Genomic DNA, 22,485 nt, shown 5'->3' with positions numbered 1-22,485 from the left:
TTGTCAAAGACTAAATGTTCAGACCTGAAGAGGTTTGTAGATTTCAGAAATCTACAAATGTTCAGACATGATTTGTAGCACCTTCAGAAAAAGGGAAGAGAGAGCGAGGACTTCAATATGACTAAGGCCGCTCCTGAGTCTTTAGCAATATTCCTTGAATTTTGCTCCATAACCAATATGATGTAGTGGTTAAGGAGATGAATTAGGATCTAGGAGATCCAGGTTCAAGTCCATCTATAACCATGGAAGGTCACTGAGTGATTTTGGGCCAATCACTTTCTCCTAGCTCAAGCTACCTCACAGGGTTCCTGTTGTGTGGAGAAAAATAAAGGGAGATCCTGTGTGAGCAGCCTTGAGCTCTTGCAAGCAAGGCTGGATATAAAGCTAACAAATACGTAAATATTTGAGCTGTATGCGTATAAATCCTTTACTCGGCGTGCATCCTATTCTACAGTGCATCCAGCAGGCATCACAAATTTCCTGGCTCTGCCATCTTTTATTTGTGGGACCATATTGGGAACACGCTTCTGTTTTCTCTAATGTCTGCCTGAATTCAATCTGCGCTATCTTGTCAAAAACATCTGGGTCAATACTCATGGGGTCACTTTAATTTTGTTACCGGGAGTCTCAAAATGTGATTTCCTTTTCCTGCGAGGTCATCAATGCTTAATGCTTTTGCAACACTCACTGTTAATGGAAACCGTCTGGAAAAAAACCCTGGTCCGCTGGGGTGGTGATGTCACCAGCTCAGAAAGAGTTCTTCCCTTGAGAACAGGCATCTACTCCGATTAGAAACCAGTTCACGGACAGAACATTGGAGCCACCAACTCTGCTGAGTTATGCTAAAACAGCCCCTTTCTCTTTCTGAAATACTCTTCCACAAATTCCAGAAAAGGGAGTTAGCTTTTAAGGCAACTGTGGACGCCCTGGTCACAGGGAGCTGTTTTTTTTTTTTTTTTTTAATCCCAGACTAAACTATTTAAAATGTGTTTATTATTAATTCATTATTTATTAAACCAATTTGTATAGCGTTAGTACATTAGATCACTTGAGTCTTGGTACAGGGAGAGCAGGGAGCCAGCCGTTATATTTTGCATTGCATTTTGCTGGGCTGCTAATTACTAGAGTTTCTCAGGTTAAGTTCCACTTCAACAATTTTCCGGGCTTTCTCTTATTTTATATGTCATTGATTGTTTTACGCTGTTTAACTGGATTTACTTTTATGAGACATTCAGTATCTACTCAAACTCTTGTTCTTATGCTGTGGATTAACAAGTGTGCAAGGGCGATATTTTTATAAGTAAAGCCATCAACAGTAGCTTAGTGCAAGTTATCACTAATTGTGCAAGGACTTAATTCATGAGTGCCAACTGTACACTGTATCTAGAGCAATAATAAATGTGCATTTTTTAAATCAGGCTTAGCTTTAGTCTTGGATGTCCAAGCCTCTAATTGCTCTCAGGTCCCAAAGATCAAGAGAAGAGGCCAGTTATTATCAAGTAGTTTCAACCCAAGAAAAACACCTCAGCACGTCTGAGCAGAAGTGAGTCGGGCTGGGATCAAGGGCTTTATGGAACCCAATTGACCTGTTCTGTTAATTTTGCCAACTGAAACTCTACTTGCTGCTCTGTAGCTCGGCAATCCTTTGTGGTGGTGGTGAAGTTCAGAAGAGAACAGATCAACCATTTCCTCCTTTGGGCAAAGTGATAGAGAGGAAAGGGAATATATTTAACTTCTCCTAAATCCCGTTCTTATTCCCCCCACCCCTGCTTATATCTCAACAAAAATGCTTCAATTCATCCATGAAAAGCAAATGCATGCATTTGAGACTGAAAAGTGATATGGCTACATTGAACACTGCACTGGTCTCCTTCTGAAATCTTGCCAATAATTTCAATCCTTGCAATCAATGTTTCCTTTTAACAGAAGAAGGCAAGAAGCTTGATGGATCTGGTTAAAGATCTCCTTACTAGAGGTGTGCACAAAACTGGATCCAAAGAGGAAAGGTAAATCAAGGGTGCAGAGGTGCATACATCACACCTCTCAGCAACTTTTATTTTTGCAACAATGGTAAAGCAGCAGGCTAGCAACTGAGTCGTGGCTCATAAAAATTCCGACCACTGCTAGTACTAGTATTGCACAAGGCACAAAGTTAAATAATGATTTTTTTAAATTTTTTTTTTGCAGAATCCCTAGCAACCTCTCATGGAACCGCAGGCTTCCACAGAACTTAGGTTGAGAAAGACCTGGATGGTTAAATGCTTCACTCTCCCATTTCTTAAATGATGGATGATTTTCTAATATGAAACAGAAGAAGGCTGTAGATGTTTGAGAAAACTTTGGTGGCAGAAGGCCGGAATGTCTGTTTCTCCATTTCTCCATTCCATCCATACTATAAAGAGAATAGCACCACGTAAGCTGAAATCGCAACAGACACCCCACCCTAGGGAATGGCTGCCATTCTTTTCCTTTAAAAAAAAATCTGAAAAAGACAGAAGGCAAAATCTTCATCCAAAAGCCCAACTTACAGAGACTTTGAGTATGAAGGACTTCCCCCCTTCCCAGCACTTTTTAAAAATTCCAACCACCAGAACTCTGAACTCACTGAAATTACGTTTTTCCAACAATGATAAATATTTTATCGACCAAGCCAGCTGAGCAGAACCGCACAACATCAACGTCAACAGCCAAGGAAGATTTGTGTGATCCAGGAGGCGCAAGGGAAAATGGAGCTGCTGAAAAATAAACCCTGTGCTCCAAAACACCTCCCACAGTGCGCTCCCATCTTCTGTTCTGACTCTCCTACTTGCCTGTGCAGTTTCTGAGAATCTGGCCACGTCAATACAATCAGACAACATTTTTTTGTTGCTGCCCAGAGTTGCATTGGTGAGATTGACAGCCATATAAATCGACAAACATTTCCCCCCTTTGCCCCAACCTCCACTGCAGGTTCTTAGGACCTGAGGGCATCTCTTTCAAAGTTTCAAACTCATTCCTCCACAACTAGATGGAATCTATGAGACTAATCCTTATTTTCTCCACAGAGATTACAATAGGATAAATTTTACTGGTTTGGGAACGGATCATCAGGCCAATTCCCACACTGCCTCAATAAAATATTATGCCAGTGTTTCTCAACCTCAGCAACTTTAAGATGTGTGGACTTCAACTCCCAGAATTCCCTAGCATGCTGGGGAGTTGAAGTCCACACATCTTAAAGCACTGGATTATACCAAGCAAATAGGCCTACCATAAACTCCAAAGAAAAAATGGTGGTTAAAGGGGTCATTTGGGAGTTTATATGGCTTGCTAGTTGTAATGTGCTAAGCAGACCTAGAAAAGATGCTTGGTCTGAATCACTACACTGTAGTTTTGTGCAAAATAAGTAGCCTGTTCATGAAATGTCCCCCCCCCCCCCCCGAACAGACTATCCAAGCATTTCAGGGGTGGTTTATACATTTCTGCAAGGTATACTTCCAGATGTGGTTCTAGCCTTGGAAGACCATGGACCACTTCCAGTCCCAGAAGACCTATTTCTGGAAATATATAAACTATTTGTGGAATGTTCTGATCAGCCAGTTCCAGGAGCAGAATTATAACATTCTGGGAACAGCATTTACATATCCCTACCATATTGCCTAGAGGGAAAAAAGTATGTATTTAGACTTAATTTTCCCCAAATATTTCCAGGGTAAATCACTAGACCCTATCTCTATGAGCTATGAGCTAGTGAACACTAGCTCGCATTTTAAATGGTGTGAAAATTCCCTTGCATATTAGAACCTGGATGCTTTAATTTGAGGCAAGGGCCCTACCCTGGCTTCTGGAGTCTCAGTCCAGAAGATCTAGGTGGTATCAGGTTAGCAAAAGTTGTGTCACATGAAATGCTCTGAAACTGCAAACTCCTTGAAGCTGATCCTACCCAGGAAGGCAGAGTACGTGAAGTCTCTGCTCCTCTTTAGAATCTCTGGTTCTTCTTTCTCAAGGTAATAACTTCTTCTGACTGAATGACTTTCCAAGATTATGGCAAAAATTACTAAGGCAAAGTTAGAGATGTGGAAGAATCCAAGTGTTCTAGACCTGGAAACAAAATGAGTTGGTTTACATTTCCCGGCTGGCGTACAGCTCAAAGAACTTGGCTCTCCAACAAATATTGTACTTTTCTGAATGCTGCATTGCAGTTTGCAGCATTAAACCTCATATTATTCTGGATTCTTTTTAAACAATTCAAATTAATGGAATGGAATTATCAGTATACACTTACACAAGTCCATATGCATATGCGTGCATGCACGTGCTCATGCAACATGTGTATTTGAAGGCCTGGCTTTTCTCTCCCAGTACAGATGTCCTCTTTTGTGTTGTCAAGTAGCTGGCGTTGTTTCATGGATTTTTTTAATATTGTATTTTTATATCCATGTTTTTTTGTTGGCTGCCTGGAGTTATTGTTTAAGATGGGTGACCATATAGTCTTGCTAAATAAATAAATAAAATATAAAAGTGGCACAGTTTACCATAGACATTTTTCTCATCCTTCCTAATGTACAAGAAGTGCTTTGAATAGTTAAAGAGCTGAATAAATGCTAAATATTTTTGTCCTCTTTACTGTTTATTGGGGAGTTAAACATAAACTAATGATTAAAATTACAGTGAATTAGTTACACTACTCAGGCATGAAAAGTTCCAACTATAGAAAGTGTGTCATTGACTGGGGGAGACAGAACGAAAAGGTCATGTTCGTTCAGAAGATGTATTGCACCAATGTCTAGCAGGAAGTTCTCAACTTCCAAATATGATTTTTTCCTTGGCTAAAGGGTAAAACCTCTATGAGATCATAGAACAAAAATGTTTTGTCACAACCTATTTGGAGAAAAATCCCTGAAAACATGGAAGGAGTGCATGGAATGTACCTTCTGCATACACACACACACACATAAACAGCACTGGTTGTCTTGGCAGACAGTCATTTATGACTGAGCCATGCCACACAGTTAACACAACAGCTCTGAGGAGACCTCTGCTGCTTAAACAGGGTATGAGAGGAGTGTACAAAACCAGTTATGAGCCGCACTCTCAGAAATTGGAGAGACAGGAAAGGGACAATTTCCAGAATACATTTATAGTTCCAAAACAAACAAATTTGCAGTTGATGGTGCCCATCCCTCAAAAATAACTACAGGTCAGAACTGGCTTCCTTCAACAGGAAGTCTAGAGGAGCTATCAATTAAACCAACATATAATAATATACCAGAAAGCAAAGTCAGACAGATAAATATCACCCTTAGAGGAGAATGTATGTAGCTCAGGGTTGAACTGTGGAGTCCTTGGTGATCTCTAAGCTTGGCTGTTTGCTTACAGATATTTCATTACCCAACTAGGTAACATCATCAGGGGAAGGGAGTGTGGGGTTGGCTGTCGGTATACGTGTAATAGCTTGCCCTGCCAGTTTTGGTGGAGGTGTGGTTTTCTCCTTGGTAATGCCTTGATCGAGCAGACAAACAATCAAGCAGAAAACAATACCTTAATCAAGGAACTACCAGGGAGAAAACCACACCCCCACCAACACTGGCAGGGCAAGCTACTGCATATAAACAGGGAGCAAACCCCACACTCACTAGCACTGATGATGTTACCTAGTCAAGTAATGAAATGTCTGCAATCAAGCAACCAAACTCAGAGATCACCAAGGACTCCACAAATAGTACCCTTCCCCCCCCCCCCAATAACCAGCCAGCAAAGGAGTCAAAGGAGAAGATCCTATTCCTTCTGGAAGGCAAAAGACTGGGGAAGACGGGATAGTCCATCTCAAGCCAATGACCTGTTGGAGCACAAGTTGGTTTGCTTTAGATTTTTAATGTTTTATTTTGTTCTTTTCATTTCACCGTAAAATTCCCTGAGACATCACCGTAAGGAGTAGGTGGCCAGCCCAGGTGATTTCATGGAGAAATTACACATTTTCTTTTCAAAAAACAATAATCAGGGATGCCAACCAAGTCCTCCATTCTTTCGGAAAAAAGGTACTCCCCTACCCACCTACCACAGTTATTGGGTTATTAATATTAAGCAAGGAGCAAACTCAGAGATCTCTAAGCTACAGAAAAACAGATGGTAGTGGGATTGTGGGAAGTCCCATTCCCTTTTATTGGTTGAGTTCACACATCACACCAAGCTCTAGTTTGTTTAACAGCTTTGAACTCAAGTGGTACATTGCTGCTCTAGTGGAAAGGTAGTAAGGTATTATTTAGACACTTATTTACATGGAAGAAGGCAGAAAGGAAAGAACTTGGAGGGCAAGGGGTGAGGAAAGTGGAAAAGCAAAGGAAAATGAGCCAGTAAGTTTATTAAGAAAGAAACTAAAAGAGAGATGCTGGTAACCCTTATGACAAAGTAAACCGGTGTGGAGTTTTTGTTGATGTTCCTCTAAACAGAAACAGTTTGCATACCATGCTAATGTGTTATTATTATATAAAGTTTCAATTCTTCATCATCGACTGCTCCTCTGAATAAATGAAACAGAAAATATGTAACTTGCCCCACCAGGTCTTGAGAAGCTGTACTACCAGAAGAATTAATGAGATAACCTTAGCAGAAGAACCCTGTCATTTTGGAACAGTGGCAACCTTTATTTATCCTCAAAGTCAGTTTAGAAGAAATTAGGCAATCCCTAGCAGTCACGGTCATGTGATTTTTCACTTAGCAACTGCTTCGCTTAACGACCAAGTTTCCAGTCCCAATTGCAGTTGCTAAATGAAGACTACCTATATACTTTTTCTTTTCCTTTTCCCCATGCAGAACCTGCTCAAAATATATTTTTGCACATCATTGCCTTAATATTAGCCAACTTTGATCTGATACGCAGCATCCATTATAACATCATAAAATGTTTTCATGCACTCACATCCACTGCTGGCAATGGGAATGTTCAGTGACAGTTATTCTCAAATTGCAGAAGCAAGTCTCAAATGTAGGAACTTCTTCAAAATTCACTTGACCTCAATTTTCCTCAATTCTGTATTCATCATTAAACCCACAAATGCTTTGTTCTTTCATTTGAAGTATGTTTTGTGGGTGGCTCAGCCAACCTGTGAACTTGAGGTGTCATAAGGAATAAATCTCACAGGCTTTAAATCTACCCATTCCTGACACAAAGAATCTTCCAAAGTACAAATCTGAGACAAAGAGCGCTTCCTTCTGAACCTATACATTTGACACAAACCACACAGTCTGTGAATGAAGCGAAAACCAACTTAATGTATTATTTACTGTTAAAAACATTTATATACCATTCTCATAAAATATGAATGCTTGTGAAAAATATGAACTTTAAGGTTTCAAAGCAGTTTATAATTAAAATTTAAAATAACAAACCAATGTAACAACAGGTGCTACAAAACATGCATTCAAATGGATGGGACTGCAAATGAAATAACTTCAAATCTTTCTACCTTCACACAGACAAGGTCTATAAAGACAATACAAAGATGGTTCTTTGGGCTTATTTATTATCAGATTATCTCCCTTTATTTGTGCAACTCAAGGTGGCATCCATAATGTTCTTGCCTATTTTCTCCACCACAACAACCCTGTGAGAGGGCGACTGGCCCAAAGTCATGCAGCCAGCTTTTGTACCTAAGTCAGAACTAGAACTCATGGTCTCCCAGTTTCTAGTCCAGCACTTTAACCACTACACTAACTGGCTCTCGGGGATGCCTACAGTGATGTAATAGCAGGCATTCCTCAAGTATCAGGGGACAACGGTACAAAGAGCAGGCACCCCCACTGAGACACCATGTCTGCAAGTGATATCCAAAGGACAATCCACAATTCTAGTTGCTTCAGCACTGATACACAGCCAGATGCTCGCCCAACATTCTGCAACCAGCTGCAGCTTTCAGACCAAGGTACAAAGCAGCCCTACCTAGAGCACTTTGCCGTAACCTAAGCCACCTGGGCGTGCACAACAGTGACTAGTGGCTCATCCTATCCAGGAAAGGGCGTAGCTGCCATACCAATCAGAGTTTGATACTCCTGGCCAAGGAAATCCCCTTGACTTCTATGGAGGATCACAGTTCTAGGAACACCTCCAAATTACATACTTATTTCTCCTAATTGAATTGAACTCCATTTAGAACAAGGGAATTCCTCAATTCCCATAACTGGGAGATACCTTACCATGGAATCTCCATCTGGTCAGGATTAAACCTCAATCACCATGAGTCATTAGGAGGACAGTAGAAAAATGTTGATATATAGATAAACAGATTGACAGACAGAGGTTTATCCAGCCCATGCTGCATCCAGGGCCTGGTTCAGAACATGTACAGCTTCTCCTGATTCAGAGGTTATGAAGAAACAGAGGTCAGTGTCATCAATGTGTCATCAATGAATTGATAGCATCTAGTTCTGAACTTCTAATGTCCTCCCAGGTGACTTCCTAGAGAAGTGAAAAAGCATTGGGAACACAACAATATCTTTGGGCACCAAAGTTCTGCCAGAGTACTGAGGCAGTCATCTAACACTACCTGGAGACCATCCTTGGAAGCGGGAAGAGTGCTTCCAACCCCCACATCACCAGAAACCATCTCATTGTACATAGTACGAAACAAAATGAATACTTAGAACTTCAGATAAAACTTTCTGGATACTGCCAGGTGGTTGAAAACAGTGATCGTACCTGAACAAAATAAAGCCCAGAGATTCAACAGCTGCTCGTCTGACATCATCGTTGACATCACTCACCTATGAAAAAGAAAAAAAGCAAAGACTAAAGCAGGCTAAACATATGGAAATCGCTCATTTAGAGCATTTATTAGAGATGGGAATCTGGCTTTACAGGGGACAGCAAGTCATATTCATCAACAGAACTTGAAACGTTTGGACTATGTTAGTTCAGCTGGAATAAAATTGCCATGGGTTGGTTCCAAAAGGTGATTTTTGTTTCCTGTTTAATGCATCACTTCAACACTAATCTGAAAACTGCCCTTCGTGATCATGAATAGTATTAAAACATGTAGTCTCACTTCTGAGGCCACACAACACCAGTGATAAGGAAATGTCCCCCTGATTAATTTCCAATTGGCAAAAAGCAACTAGCTGCCAAATTAGTAACTGTGGTCTAAAGTGGGTTTTCAAACCATGGTTTAATGCAATATTTGGAAGACAGAGCAGTGTTACATATGTCGCTTCTGCTGAAGAATTATTGACAACCATTTGTATGTTGGCTACTCCTAACAACTCATGGAGATCAGGCTGACTGATCTTGGTCTTTACTGTTAAAGACCAAGCTGATTTGAAGAACCTTCCCCTGATATATTGTCATTCTACTCTTCTTTATCTTATTCTTATCTTATATTAAGGAGTTTTTACTTCTGGACTGTTTTAGAAGTACTGTCTTTCTTTTTCACTATGGATGTTTTCACTTGTACCTTTTTTATGCGAGCCACAGAGTCTTTTTGATTGCAGTGGCAGAGAAACATGTCTAATAAATAAAATAAATTAATAAAACTCCTGGCTGTTGACATGTGGGCAAAAACAGAAACAACCCTAACATGTGGCTCCATACAATGGAGCTCAATGCCTGGATGCTTCTGATCAGGACACTCCTGAGTGGTATAGTTTCTTCGGGAAAATACCATTTTCACAGCCTTCTAGGATGAGGTGGGCATATTCTGGTAAGGGGAGTGAACTTGGACTCCAAAGTGAGAACAGAGAATTCGTATGCAGGTTTCTTTGCCTGCCAGAAGCTCAAAACATGATTAGCAGAATGTTGGAATTAACCCACTCTACAAAGACTCACACAAGAGTTTCATTTGGCATCCCAATTCTCCTAGGGTCTACTCCAGAGCAAGGAGCACTCACCGCAACATGCAACAGACGTCTGATCGCTTTGTTGTTTCCTGAGCCACAGTAAGCCATTGCCACAGTGTACATCCCTGAACGACGGAGAATAGGGTCCTGGAAAAAAGAATGCATTTTAAACTTCACTGGGGGGAAAAAGGGGCAAAATTCAGTGGCACAATAAGTTTTGCCCACAGATCAATCTCCAGCAAAACCTACAAAGACCTCTATCCAAACCCCTGCCAGAGAAGACATGACTGAGCTAAGATGGACTAACAGATTTATAAGCAGTTAGTTTCCTACAAGTTCATTTTCCAACTGTATTTCCCAGGTATTTCCCAAGCTGCAAAATTACTTATTTTTAAAATGCAGCGCTACATTTCCTCTAGTCCCAAACAGATCTGGTATGCAAGCTGGGGGTCCTTCTGGACTCACTCCTCCTCCTTGTGGAGTAGGTGGCAGTCATGGCTAGGAGAATCTTTGAGCAACTTTGGGTTGTGCGCCAGTTGCACCTATTCCCGGACAGGGAGGCCCTGTGCTCAGTCACTCATGCCCTGGTCACCTCACACAAGGATTACTTTAACATGCTCTGCATGGGCCTGCCCTTGAAGAGTAACCAGAAGTTTCAGCTGGTTCTTGTCCAGCCCCTGGGTGCTCTGGAGAATAAATCTACTCCCTCTGCCCTGGGACAGCCATTCCAGTATTGGGAGACAGCCATCGTGTCTCTCCTCAGCCTTTTCTTCTTCAGGTTAAACAGACCCAGTTCCTTTAACTGTTCCTCATAGGATTCAGCCTTCAAGCCCCTCACCATCTTAGTTGCTCCACACTCATTCCAACAGCAACCAGAACCAGGACACCCAGCATACCAGAACAATGGCAAGACTGACTAGCTTTTGTTTGGATTTTTTTTTTTGTCTTAAGGAAAATGAAGATGTTGGGCTGACTCTTGACTCCCACCTGTCTATCTGGAGACTGGAAAAATAAATTACCCTTAGGTTATTGCTCCAGTGACAGGTGTAACTAAGTACGTGCAAAACATAAATGTTCCGGGGACAGAATACTCTGGAGAACTTTGGAAGGTGCAATCTAGGCATATTTCAGAAATTTCCTAGAAATTAATACTCCCAACTGGTACCAGTTCATGGTGTTCTGGATGAAACAAGCCTGTTTCAGGGTAGGAACACCACTAAATGCTGGAAGAATAACTTCCAGAAAACCCTAGGCCATCCTTGGAAGAGCTGGCATGAAGAGGAATGGAATCTTCTACAGAACATCTATTCCCAGAGTGTTAGGTCTGGCTCAGCTGTAGGCCTAAGCATACCATAATTGAATAGATCAGCTAAACATAATTTAGGAATTATTATTATTATTATTATTATTACTACTACTACTACTACTACAGCTATTTTGGAGGCCAGTCACTAGGGAAGGTGGGTATGAAGTCCCATAAACTGCCCAAACGTGTTGTGGCTGCAGTTTCCAGAATTCCAGCCAGTGTGGCTCTCGGCAGCCCCTACTCATCCTCCAAAGGGCACTAGGTTGGGGGTGGATGCTCAGCGGCAAAAGCCAAACATTAACGATTCCTTCTCAAAAAATGACCGAGTGCGTCCTAAAGTTGCCAAAAGGGCTCCAATCACCTTGTCTCTGCAGAGGCTCTCTATGAGGGCATCAGCTTCCTCCATTCTCCCGTACATCACCAGGGCGATGCCAACTGCTAAGCCCCGCAAAATCTTCTCGTGTTGGGTTTCCTGGGCATAGCCCACCATGTCCTCGATGGCCTGAGCATTTTTAGATCCCAGCATCACCAGGCCCAGAGCCAGACCAGCTGCTTCACCTTTTGAGTGGAAAAGAATAAAGGAGAATGAAGAATGGGCCCCTTTGGCCTGAAAGACTGAGTGGTGTGCATAAAAGCAACGCAGTATCGATGCAATCATAAATCTACTCCTAGCACAATGCTCATCCTTCATAGGCCTAATTACTCACTTCCCAAACAGTCAAATTTCAGAAGCTTTCTGAATTAGGCCGTGGGAGTGAGAGGTGCTCTTGCTTTAGGTAGCAAGCAGTTCCAAACACAGGGAGCCTCCCCCAGAGAATGCCAGCCTTCGTGCCCCCTCGTGTCATGTTAGGGTGGGCTCCAGAGCAGGCACTGTCTGCTTGCACAGACTGGGTGGGCAGAGGTTTCCAGGCTCTAAGACATAAGGGGCTTTTTAAGTAATTACCAGCATCTTGATGTTAAGTCATAATCAAAAGCGAAGAGACTGCTCTACGAACTACGGAATAAAGAATGGCAGATGTCATTTTCTTGTGTCAGTTTCAACTTATTTCACAGCAGATTGGGATTCTTTGGGAAAAAGTGGAGGGGGACCAATACTTTTAGCCACATTTGTAATTAGAAAAATCACTGCATTCTGTACCTGTAGACGTTTCCCATTTTTCCCCACAGCAACAACCTTGTGAGGTAGGCTAGGCTAAGAGAGAATGACTGGTCCAAAAGTTACCCAATGAGCTTCTGTGGTTGAGGAGAGACCTGAACCTGGATCTCCCCAGTCCAACATCTTATCCGTTACCCCACTATGGCTCTCCTCCAGGCAAAGATGCATCAACAGTATGAATTCCAAATTAAAAACTGAATTCCTCTGGCAATGCAACGCTGCCAAACTAAATCTGCATTCAGTAGCGCACCAGAGGAGGAACCAGACTGGCTCAGCAGTGATGGCTTACGAGTTCATGCAGACTCAGACTAAATGAGGGGCTGAAGGGACTTATGTAATATCTAAGAGGGAGGAGGGATTATAAAATTGTAACTATCTGTTAAAAAGAAGATCAGAAGTCAATATATTTCTTAACTTCAGTTCTTTTCTTTTTTCGTTTCTTGCATTTTTTTGTTTTTCTCTTTTTCTTTCGATTTGTCTTTTAGTGTATGGAAAAAATTCTTAATAAATATAAATTTAAAAAAAGAGCCGAGGCAGCAGGCATGACTGCGTTTTCTTAAATATCCTCTACATCAGATATGTAGCACGTCAGAGAGAAGTGCCTAGCCTAGCCTTCTGCTGACATGCTAGCTTTCTCTCACTAGAAATTCAACTGCCATCATAACAGTCTTCACATAGGCTGAGTGGTGCATCGCAAGGACAAGGTGACCATCTTCACGAACACAAGGCCAGGCACACCTAGAAATATGGTTGTCTTAGAAGCAGGAACTGACCTGTCACTGCATCATCCTGATACAAGTTGGTTTTCAGGAGGTCATAGACATCTTGGCGCGCTGTCCCCATGGCGGCCAAGCCAAGCCCCAGGCTTCCCCCATGCCGAACGATCTGCAAAAAAAGCAAGAGGACCATTGGTGTTCTCCAGCTCCCAGAGAGAAGGCAACCAAATCCGAGAGCCAAAGAAACCCACTTTCCAAGTCCTTGTTTTACTTCAATACTGTTCCTATTTTGGAGTGCAAGTGCTTTGCTAACTGGTCTGAAACTATGAAATGGGCATATTTCAGCTATTCTATTTGTTAGATGTCTCTCTACTTTTTCTTTAGGGGCCTAGGGAGCTTCCACGGCGATCCCTTTTTGTTTTATTCCCACAGGATGAGGAAAAGGTTGTTCCATGAGTGACTGGCCCAATGTCATTCCAAGAGTTTCCATGGCTGAGCATGGACTTGAATGTGGGTCTCTCCAATTCTAATCCAACACCTTAACCACTGCCCCACGGGGTTTTTTTATTTGTTCAGGAGCTCAAGGTGTTATACAGACATTCCCTGACATTTTTCCTCACTACAAACCTGTAAGGTAGGTTGGGCTGGTCTACCAAAGCCCTTCTGTGACTGAGAAGGGACTACAACATAAGTCTCCCTGCCCCTAGTTCAACACTTTCCCCAATACCCCACACTGGTTCTTGAGCTGAGGGGGAGGGGGGTCTGGCCCAAAGTCCCCCCAGGAAGCTTCTGTGGCTGAGGGGAGACAAGAACCTGGGCCTCCCTGCTCCTGCTACACTACCCTCTCTTTCCTTTTAGGCTTCTGCTCTTCTTCATTCACTGCAACATCATTTCCAGAAGCTGGGAAACGAAACTGGGTATTAGTTCTTCTTAATGGTTTTATGATTTAAGGGGTCTATTTTCCAGCCCTTAAATTTAATTTAATTGTGTGATTTAATTTCCAGGACAGGTAACAGAGCTTTGGGCCAAGTCTCAGCAGCCTGAGGAACATCACCCAGCCTGGCTTAAGGTCCTGCCTTCCCTGCATCAGGTGTGGTAGCACATACATCATTGCTGGCATTCTTCAGCTGGTTCAGCAAGTAGTCTATGATGTCGCCTCCATGATTGGCATGGATGAGCCCTAAGGCATAGAGGCCGCCCCCTTCCTGATAGGCTGACCCTGGAGATGTGTCTTTGGGGAGGTACGTTGCCATCAGCTGAAGAGCTTCTTTCTCATGACCCTAGAAATCCACCAGAAAAGAACAGAAGGACTGTGAAAAGCCATTCTCTTTCTTCTTCAACCACTTTCTAAAAATCTTCCTTTTTACTTGATACTCCTAGAAATAAAACATATTTACATACCATTCAAAAGAGACAATAAAAAAGCTAAGAAGGAAACAAGAAGACCAGAACACAACCTCTCCAGCAACCAACACCCAGATAAGCAGGGATTAACCCCAGACAAACCATCTAGCAGAAAACAACACCCTAATCAAGGAACTGCCAGTGAGAAAGCCTCACCCCCACCAACAACGGCAGGGCAAGCCACGGTATAGAAACAGGGAGCAAGCACCACCCTCCCTAGCACTGATGATGAGGTTACTTGTTGGGTAAGGAAACGTCTGCAGAGCAAACCACCAAGCCCCAAGGACTCCACAGCTCAACCCTGAGCTAGAGATTCTCTTCTATTGGTTCTTCCTTTTCAGAAAAACAACTGACCTGGAAATTGCTACTTTGCTGCATGTGGCTTTTAACAGAGTCACATTGTTTTGAGTTGGGTGGCCTTATAAATCCAGTGAGTAATTAAGTAAGTAAGTAAATAAATAAATAATCTACAGTTTTTGAAATCATTATTTTCACATTTTATTTTATTTTTTACTTATTATTACATTTGTATGCATTAGTATATACGTTAGTAAATTGTTAAGACCTGTTGCTTCATTTTGTTAGCTAAACTGAACTCTTGGAAGAAAAGGCAATGTATTAAAGTTATTGTTTCTACTAGGCAGAAGTGGGGCCAAAAAGGCACTGAAGCAGAGGATAAAAACAGAAACTCTACCAAGACACACTTCTGTTAATTGCCAGCACCTTTCTTTTGTTATGATTTTGTTGAACAATTTTTAAAAGGTAGAAGCCACCACGTTAAGCATGTATGGATCTAATAAGACCTCCCTTTCCTCTATTTAGCGATTTTGCTTCCAGCAAGATGCTTTTGGAAAGAAAACAGATTTAAGTATACCACATAAGCTTATCTGATGCCCTCTATGTCTGAATGTGTCGACTGCTGACTTGGGAACAATGTTCATCAGTACTGTTCGACTAAACTGACTATAGAGCATTTATTTATAATGATCAATGGATGTAAAAGCCTGTATACACTGTCAACTGCTGAAAACCCTCACTTAACAACTGGGTCTGGTAACTCCATTGCTAAGCAACACGATCGTTAAGTGAGACATCATATGACTGCAATAAGATTTACAACCTCACTTCCACTGTGGTCATTAAACAAATCACCTGCAGTTGTTAAGGAAGATATCACATGACCGCAGCTTGCAGTTTTACTGCTGGCTTCTCCATCGACTCTGCTTGTCAGAAGCCAGCTATGAAGGGTATAAATGCCAATCACGTGACACTGCAATGGTCATAAACACCCACCAGCGGTGAAGTGCCCAAATCTCAACCATGGGATGCTGCAACAGTTGTAGGTATGAGGACTGGTTATAAAGTTACTTTTTCAGCACCATCATAATTTTGAATGGTCACTGAACAGGGCAGTCATTAAGCAAGGGCTACCTATATTTGAACTGGGTGGCATATAAATAGAATATTTAAATAAATAAAATATCTTCAAAATGTAAAGCTTGACAGTTGTTTACCCCTTGGAACATATGCTTTCTCCTAACATCCACAAATGACACATTAAAAGCTTCCCCCCCCCATCTTCTCAGGATCACACAGCTATAAATGGACTCACATGTGGAATTTCCAGTTGTAAAGTTTCTTTCCAGATAAACATGTGTTAAGCTCCCAAATTATGAAGGGGTGTGCAATGAACAGTACTCTAATGATGTATCATGTGCGAAACCTCTCCAACCCGCTTAATAATTACGTTGCCCTTGTCTGAAAGCTAGGTCAGAATTGCAGCCTGCACATGGAGACTGTAGCCGTTCATAAAGACAACCATTAAGAAGTTAAGACAGGTTAAAAATCAAATCCAGTGGAACAAATAACTTGGTCTTATTACCTTATGAATGACACCAAGGCTGGCTGTGGCAGTGAACTTGGCCCAATTAGTAGCCCTGGCAAGCCACTCCAAATTGTCTCTGCAGAGAGGAAAATGGAAAATTAGACCTGGGTTGTTTAGAAAAGGCAAACAATGCTTAGATATTAGCAGCTGACGTCAAGGAGACCCCATTTTATCTCTCTGGCTTCGCTAGTTTTTGGTTCTGAACTACTCAAATGCTACAAGATGAAAAATGCAAAGCAAAGGGCAGCCGATCTCCTGTCGCTGGCTCCCTCCCAGGACACAGCAAAGGCCTTATCTAGCTGTATCATGTCTGAGAGTCTGAAGCCAAGAAGGCGCCTAAGAGTCTTGTCGAGCTGTGCTGAGTCAGGCATCTCGGCCAAGTTCTCGTCTGTACAACTGGCACTTGCATGTCATTATTTGATCCTCTTCAAATTTCACAAACCTTCAGAACAACCAGATTGGCAGGAACAAGACACTAAACTGCATCGACGCAGAATAGCGGAGAAATTGCCCTGAATTATGCTAAAGGATAAAACGGCAATTTAAAAAAAAAACAACAGATAAAATTATCACTCATCCCACTGTTAAGACCGATGCAGCTGGACAAGGTGAAGGAAGCAGGCATCACAGACTTTCCTAAAGTCTCTTTAATGCTAGTCTGGCGTAAATCCTGGCAACGGCAAGAGGAATTTCCAACCCAGTGTATGTTCATTACAGCGGATTTCTTTGAACGCTCTGAAACGTTTCTTCCCTCGTTTCTTGCCACCTGGATGGAGTTGCCGTTTATGAGATAAGCAACCGAGCTACTTTCTGTTTCCTGTCTCTTGGTTCTTTATGTTTGCTCCCCCTTCCATTCCGTTCCCAACCTTCTCACAATATCTTACACTGACCAGAACACACTGTGGTTCAATATACAGACTGATCTGACCCACACCCCACACAGTGGTTCCCAGCAAGTCTGTTCCTGGTTCACATGCAAAGCATACACTTCCTTCCCTTCCAGGCTAGTCCCCTGGAAGTGTCCAAACACACCCCTGAAGCGTCCTTATCCTGCCCCGCTATGTGCTATTACCTAAGGAACTGATCGCTGGTGGTTCCACAATGCATGAAGGAATTTGCAATAACTGTGGCGGTGTGACACACAGAATTCCGCACCGCATCCTGGAGAAACAGGAGAGCAACACGTCACAACAACACAAAGAGGTGGCAAAATATCATGTTATTCAGTGTTTGGGTCCCTAGGCCTATTTGAATCTTGAAAAGCTAAACAAGGGATTTTAAAAGAGAAAATCGTGGGAATTTTGGAGACACTTTCTTTTTGAAAACTGTAAATTCAGGATGTTGATCATCAGTTTCCTGTGATTGGGCTAAGTCTGGTCTGCTACAATTACCTTACAACATAGTTTTTTTATAAGAGAATGCTAGAGCGCTTTGTTGATTGGTCTGGGACAACAGTTCAATTAAAAAATAGGGAATGGTTCTCCTAAGGGAAAATGGATGAATTTGGACATATTGAGCATCAGGATACATAAAGCAGCCTTACTTTTCACATTGGATGGGGTGGATGATTTCCATCATCCTTAGAGATTCCACGTTGAGGAATTAAGCCATAATCTCAGCCACTTGCAAATGGACTAAACAGTTAAAAAGGGGAACAGCTGCTATTTCTATGGGCAACCCTGGAAGATTTTAAGCCAGATTGATTTCAGAGGAGGGTATCCTCATTGCAAAGACCAAGATCCAAATAACTATTTCAGGCATATGTGGGGTTCGCATCTTTGCTTCCTCTGAGTGCCTCAGATTCTCATGTTAAGCTAAGCTATGGAAATGCCTGGGCTCAATGGGGGGGTGGGGGGTGGGGAGGGGTGAAGAGCACCAGCCCTAAACATTCCCAGAATTTCCTGGGGTAATGTAGCCCTGGGGGCCAAAAAATGACTTTGGACCACCTAACTCACTCGGATCTCTTCTGACTTTTCCCAAACCATCTTAAAACCTTCTCCAGAGCAGAGTTTTGCCATCCCTCAACTTGTTCTGTTCATGCAGGATGATGTGGCTGTAGACAACATCAAGCAAGAGGGATCGACTACCAAGGTGCCTGGGGACCAGCCCCAGCACTGCCTGTCGGACTTCTTCGAATTTGTGTTATTTAAAAAGAAGCTATTGTTATCTATATTTGAAATATACCATTGGGAAGAAGAAAGGTATGACAGAAGAGAATCCTCAACCTCTTGCAAGCCTTTCAAGGTGTGTTCTTCGGGCTTTGGGCAAGCCACAAAACAAGGAGGCCACACACACACAGGTCTTACCTTTGTGTTTTTTAGAATCATGAGGTCTGTATTGTTGTTTCGTATTAAGAACTGCAGGTGTAATTCAATGGCCATTTCCCCACTTAAAATCTTTATCATTTTGGGAATCTGGTCTTTTGTTCCTGGATTCTTCATATGCACATGTAGAAAGGAATACACAAAAGTACTGTTATTTATTGGGCTTAAATGTTCCTCCAGGCATCACTGGCTCAGACTGGCTTTCATATCCTGCATCCTAAGGTTAGATCAAATGAGTAACAACTATCTCACAAATCTGTGCCAGGAACAATAAAAAAAAACTCAGATGAAAAACAGACCACCACACTTCAAGATGGAACACTTCATGACACCTCCATCCTCAAGACTTGCTCAGAAGAGCACGTTTTGATTGTCTTTCTGAAGCCTATATTTGGGGGGGGGGGGGGAGTCTGGGACTGACGGTGATATTCCAAGGGAAGGAACCTGAAGAGGCCTGATCTTACTGAATGAGCAAAGGCAGTTGGAAGAACTTGGCATCAAAGAAACCCAGAGAACTAAGTTTACAAACTACAGTTTACAGCTTTAGCGTGTTGTCTGTACCCAGCCTATTGTGGTTTATTCAACAGATCCTAATAGTTTAACATGTGTTGAACATGGACTGTGTGGCAACACACAGAGATAGCCATCAATGCAGCGAGTAGGTTTTGCATAGCAACACTTACTGTTTGAGCTGACTTCACTGTAGCAACGGGGCTACCTGTCTTCTCCTCTGTCTCCATCACCTCTCTGAAAAGCAAAAAAACCCCTGATTTGTACTGTTGCCCTTCTCGGAATCATCCCACAAGGTGAAAAGCTCATCATACAGGCTTAAACCCTCTACGAGCCTCCCTCGAAGGAACAAGGGAACCCTGTTTTCCTACCACAGGCAATTTATATCAAGACAGCGGAGGGCTACCTAAGGAAAAGAGAATTAACCCCTGCACCTCCCCAATGGCATCCAGAAATATTAAACCAGGAGATTCTGCTGACTGTAATAACCTGGACCACCGGAATAGCACATGAAGAAAAACCCAGGAAACAAGACCAATTATTTGATTCAAAGGAGATAATGGCCCAATTTGCACAATGCAAACAGCTGGGGCAGTGTTTCTCAACCTTGGCAACTTTAAGCTGTGTGGACTTCAACTCCCAGAATTCCCCAGCCAGTATGGCTCGCTGGGGAATTCGGGGAGTTGAGGTCCACACAGCTTGAAGTTGCCAAGGCTGAGACGCACTGGGCTAGGGTTACCATCACTCCTGGACACATGGTTTTCACCATGGTTTTCACTACGTTTTCACCATGGTCCATGGTAGTCAGAGAAAGCCCATTTCTATTCCGTTTCACTGTCCTCATCTGTTGGGCAGAAAGAAAAGCACAGCTGGGCTGCGCTGAACTGTTTCTTCCAGTGTCTGGGGGCAGAAGGAAGGGCTAGCTTCAAATTAACCCTCCCTTTCAGTTGCAGACAGCACTAAGAATTTGGGTTCAGGTGAACTGCCTGACTTACTCTGAGAAATCTAGGGTAAACTTGGGCACAACCCCATCCATCCATCCATCCATCCATCCATCCATCCATCCATCCATCCATCCATCCATCCATCCATCCAACAAACATATACAGCTGCCCATCTATCAGAAGGAGCTCTAGCCTTAAACTCCTGGGCTACAGGAAGTTATAGGTGTTACGTTTGGATCGACTTACGGCTCTGTGTAAATGCAGAAGATACAGATATTCGTTTAAGAACTGAACAATCCCAGGGAAGGGTCAGTGTAGTTTCAGGATAATCCCAAGAATTGTGTATGTTTATCCAATATATACCCAATAGAAGGAAAAAATATTTCCCCTCCAAAGAATTACTTGAGAAGGGGAGTGTCATTTTACATTTACAGAGAATGGAAGATGCTATTGAGAACAAACACTTGGATTGAGATGTCAATGGTTGGAGGTTCTTATGGAAAAAAATGTCTGTAATTTATTATTGCACCTTCAACAGCCCTGATTAAAGATGTGATTCTGTGCCCATTTCCTGCTCTTTGCACAATCTGGTCATCCTAAAAGGGAGCAGCATGATAAGTATGAAACTATATACACCTTACCCTTCTTTTTCGGACCCAGGGACCGTCCCTGTGTTGGTAGATCCAGGCACGGAAGCAATGGGGGTGCCAACACTGCGGAGGTTCTGAATCACCGAAGAGAGGAACTGCTGACTGGCGCTTTCGTACAAGTCAAAACAGATCTGGTAAGCCATGAGAAGGTTGTCCTCCTTCACCAGCTTCTCCAAGATGTCGCTAACGGCTTGTGGGTCATCCAAGAAAATGAGGCACTGCAGGAGGGAGGCCAAAGACCAAGTCAGAGGCAGCTCATGCTGGGTTTCACAAGACTGCAGCAGTGATTTCTTACCTCTTACCGTAAAATGGCTTCAAGTTACCTGAGCTAGAAGAAGACTCTCAGTATTGCTGTCAGCCCTCCCAGGTAAACCAGACAGGAAACATGACCAGATAATCTACTTCTACTTTACTGACAGGCTACATTAACAGAATCTTGCAAGTCTGAAACTGCAAATCTCCCACCATCCCTATTTGCCACCTGATCAGTTAAGGTGGCTCCTTTCTAAGTTTCTTTCCCTGTCCATTACTTAGTTGGGGGCTCCTCCCCCTTTTATCAGATCGTTCCCTAGACAGCATCTCTTCCCCACCCCCCACCCCGTCTTCCGAGGTCATTCTCACGTTCCATTATAATTGCACACTCATCAGTTATTAGACTATTAGAACTCTGTTATACCTCCAAAGGGCTCAGAGCGATATGGCTGAAGAGAAAGATTGCCTGCATCTATCATCCCAAGGTGGAAAGTGTTTCAGCAGCTTTGAATCCAATCTCATTTCTGTTCCTGGCTTCACCCACCCAATGCAGCACAATCAAGGCTCTATCTTGGCCAGGTTACTTTAATCCAGGGAAGCCAAAAAAAAAAAAAAAAGTGGCTTTTTGTGGGCTGTAGCGGGGCTGAGCCAAAAATGACTTTTCTTTTCTTTTCTTTTGCATTTTGGAGGTTGGGAGGAATCCTTAAGAGGCAAGATGAGTACCTTAAGCAATAACCCATATCCACCCATGCGTAAATTAGGGTCACTTGGATCCTAACTGTGCCCAGTTTTGGAATACAGCCCTCAACCTAACCCTTCAGAAGGTGAGCATTTGTGAACTGCTGAAACATACATACCCCAAATAGATTTTTATTGTATTATTACAGAGAGCTAGTTTGGTGTAGTGATAAAGGCACCAGGCTAGAAACTGGGAGCCCTGCCTTAGGCACAAACCCAGCGGGGCAATTTTGGGCAAGTTTCTCCCTCTCAGCTCTTGGAAGAAGGAGGCAAAGGCAAAACACTTCCAAAAATGTTGCCAAGAAAACTTCAGGCATGTGTCCAGGCAGTCACCAGGAGTGAAGACTGACTTGAAGTACATGTACGCACACACACACAAATATCCTACATTTTTCTATACCTTACCTGCTATAGTAAATAGGTACTTGTGTTTTAGGAACAACCTACTTATTTATAGAGGTGGAGCTAGTAGCTATTATGAAGATTTTTTTCAGATACTCTATATTTGATATTCTACTTTTATCCCTCAATGTGAGAGTAGTACCCATGACATTATCTGGCCAACCTCCAGCTCATCCTCCCCTCCCACTGCAGCCATACAAACATCTACAAAGGCCCACCATATTACCTGGCACACATTGATGAAATCAGGTTTTTCCAGATTCATGTAAATTTTAACCAAAACTCTCAACACTTGATTGCGGAACTGTTTATTTTGCATCAAAGACATGCAAAGTTTTAAGCTATAGGCCAGCATTCCTGGAACATCATTCTGTCAAAAACAAGAAAAGTT

The 22,485-nt window shown here is 42.5% G+C and overlaps 2 protein-coding genes across 3 annotated transcripts in view; one reads left to right on the top strand and one right to left on the bottom strand.

Annotated features, from left to right (window-relative positions):
• The window catches only part of HTR2B (5-hydroxytryptamine receptor 2B), a 31,657-nt gene extending 17,649 nt beyond the window's left edge, over nucleotides 1–14,008 (top strand). Inside the window, exon 5 of one of the 2 annotated variants that reach the window (XM_088132673.1) lies at nucleotides 13,990–14,008. The gene's annotated coding sequence lies outside the window, so the exon portion shown is untranslated. Of the gene's footprint in view, nucleotides 1–2,187; nucleotides 3,581–13,989 lie in introns of those variants that run through there. The other variant, XM_007440094.3, reaches the window with a different exon arrangement.
• PSMD1 (proteasome 26S subunit, non-ATPase 1) overlaps nucleotides 1–22,485 on the bottom strand; it is a 106,575-nt gene that overhangs the window by 77,013 nt on the left and 7,077 nt on the right. The window contains exons 6-16 of the mRNA XM_088132672.1: nucleotides 22,321–22,464; nucleotides 20,694–20,920; nucleotides 19,282–19,345; nucleotides 18,581–18,709; nucleotides 17,347–17,435; nucleotides 16,272–16,350; nucleotides 14,092–14,265; nucleotides 13,043–13,154; nucleotides 11,475–11,671; nucleotides 9,859–9,954; nucleotides 8,675–8,739 (exon numbers count right to left, since the gene is read on the bottom strand). Of these exons, the coding sequence (XP_087988798.1) occupies nucleotides 8,675–8,739; nucleotides 9,859–9,954; nucleotides 11,475–11,671; nucleotides 13,043–13,154; nucleotides 14,092–14,265; nucleotides 16,272–16,350; nucleotides 17,347–17,435; nucleotides 18,581–18,709; nucleotides 19,282–19,345; nucleotides 20,694–20,920; nucleotides 22,321–22,464 (1,376 nt within the window). The remainder of the gene's footprint in view (nucleotides 1–8,674; nucleotides 8,740–9,858; nucleotides 9,955–11,474; nucleotides 11,672–13,042; nucleotides 13,155–14,091; nucleotides 14,266–16,271; nucleotides 16,351–17,346; nucleotides 17,436–18,580; nucleotides 18,710–19,281; nucleotides 19,346–20,693; nucleotides 20,921–22,320; nucleotides 22,465–22,485) is intronic.

Source organism: Python bivittatus, unplaced genomic scaffold (assembly GCF_059951505.1).
Source record: "Python bivittatus isolate LINGU-HERP-01145 unplaced genomic scaffold, Pbiv_v1 ctg000980_np1212, whole genome shotgun sequence".
Taxonomy (NCBI): Eukaryota; Metazoa; Chordata; class Lepidosauria; order Squamata; family Pythonidae; genus Python; species Python bivittatus.
This window is presented reverse-complemented; position numbering and strand designations above follow the sequence as displayed.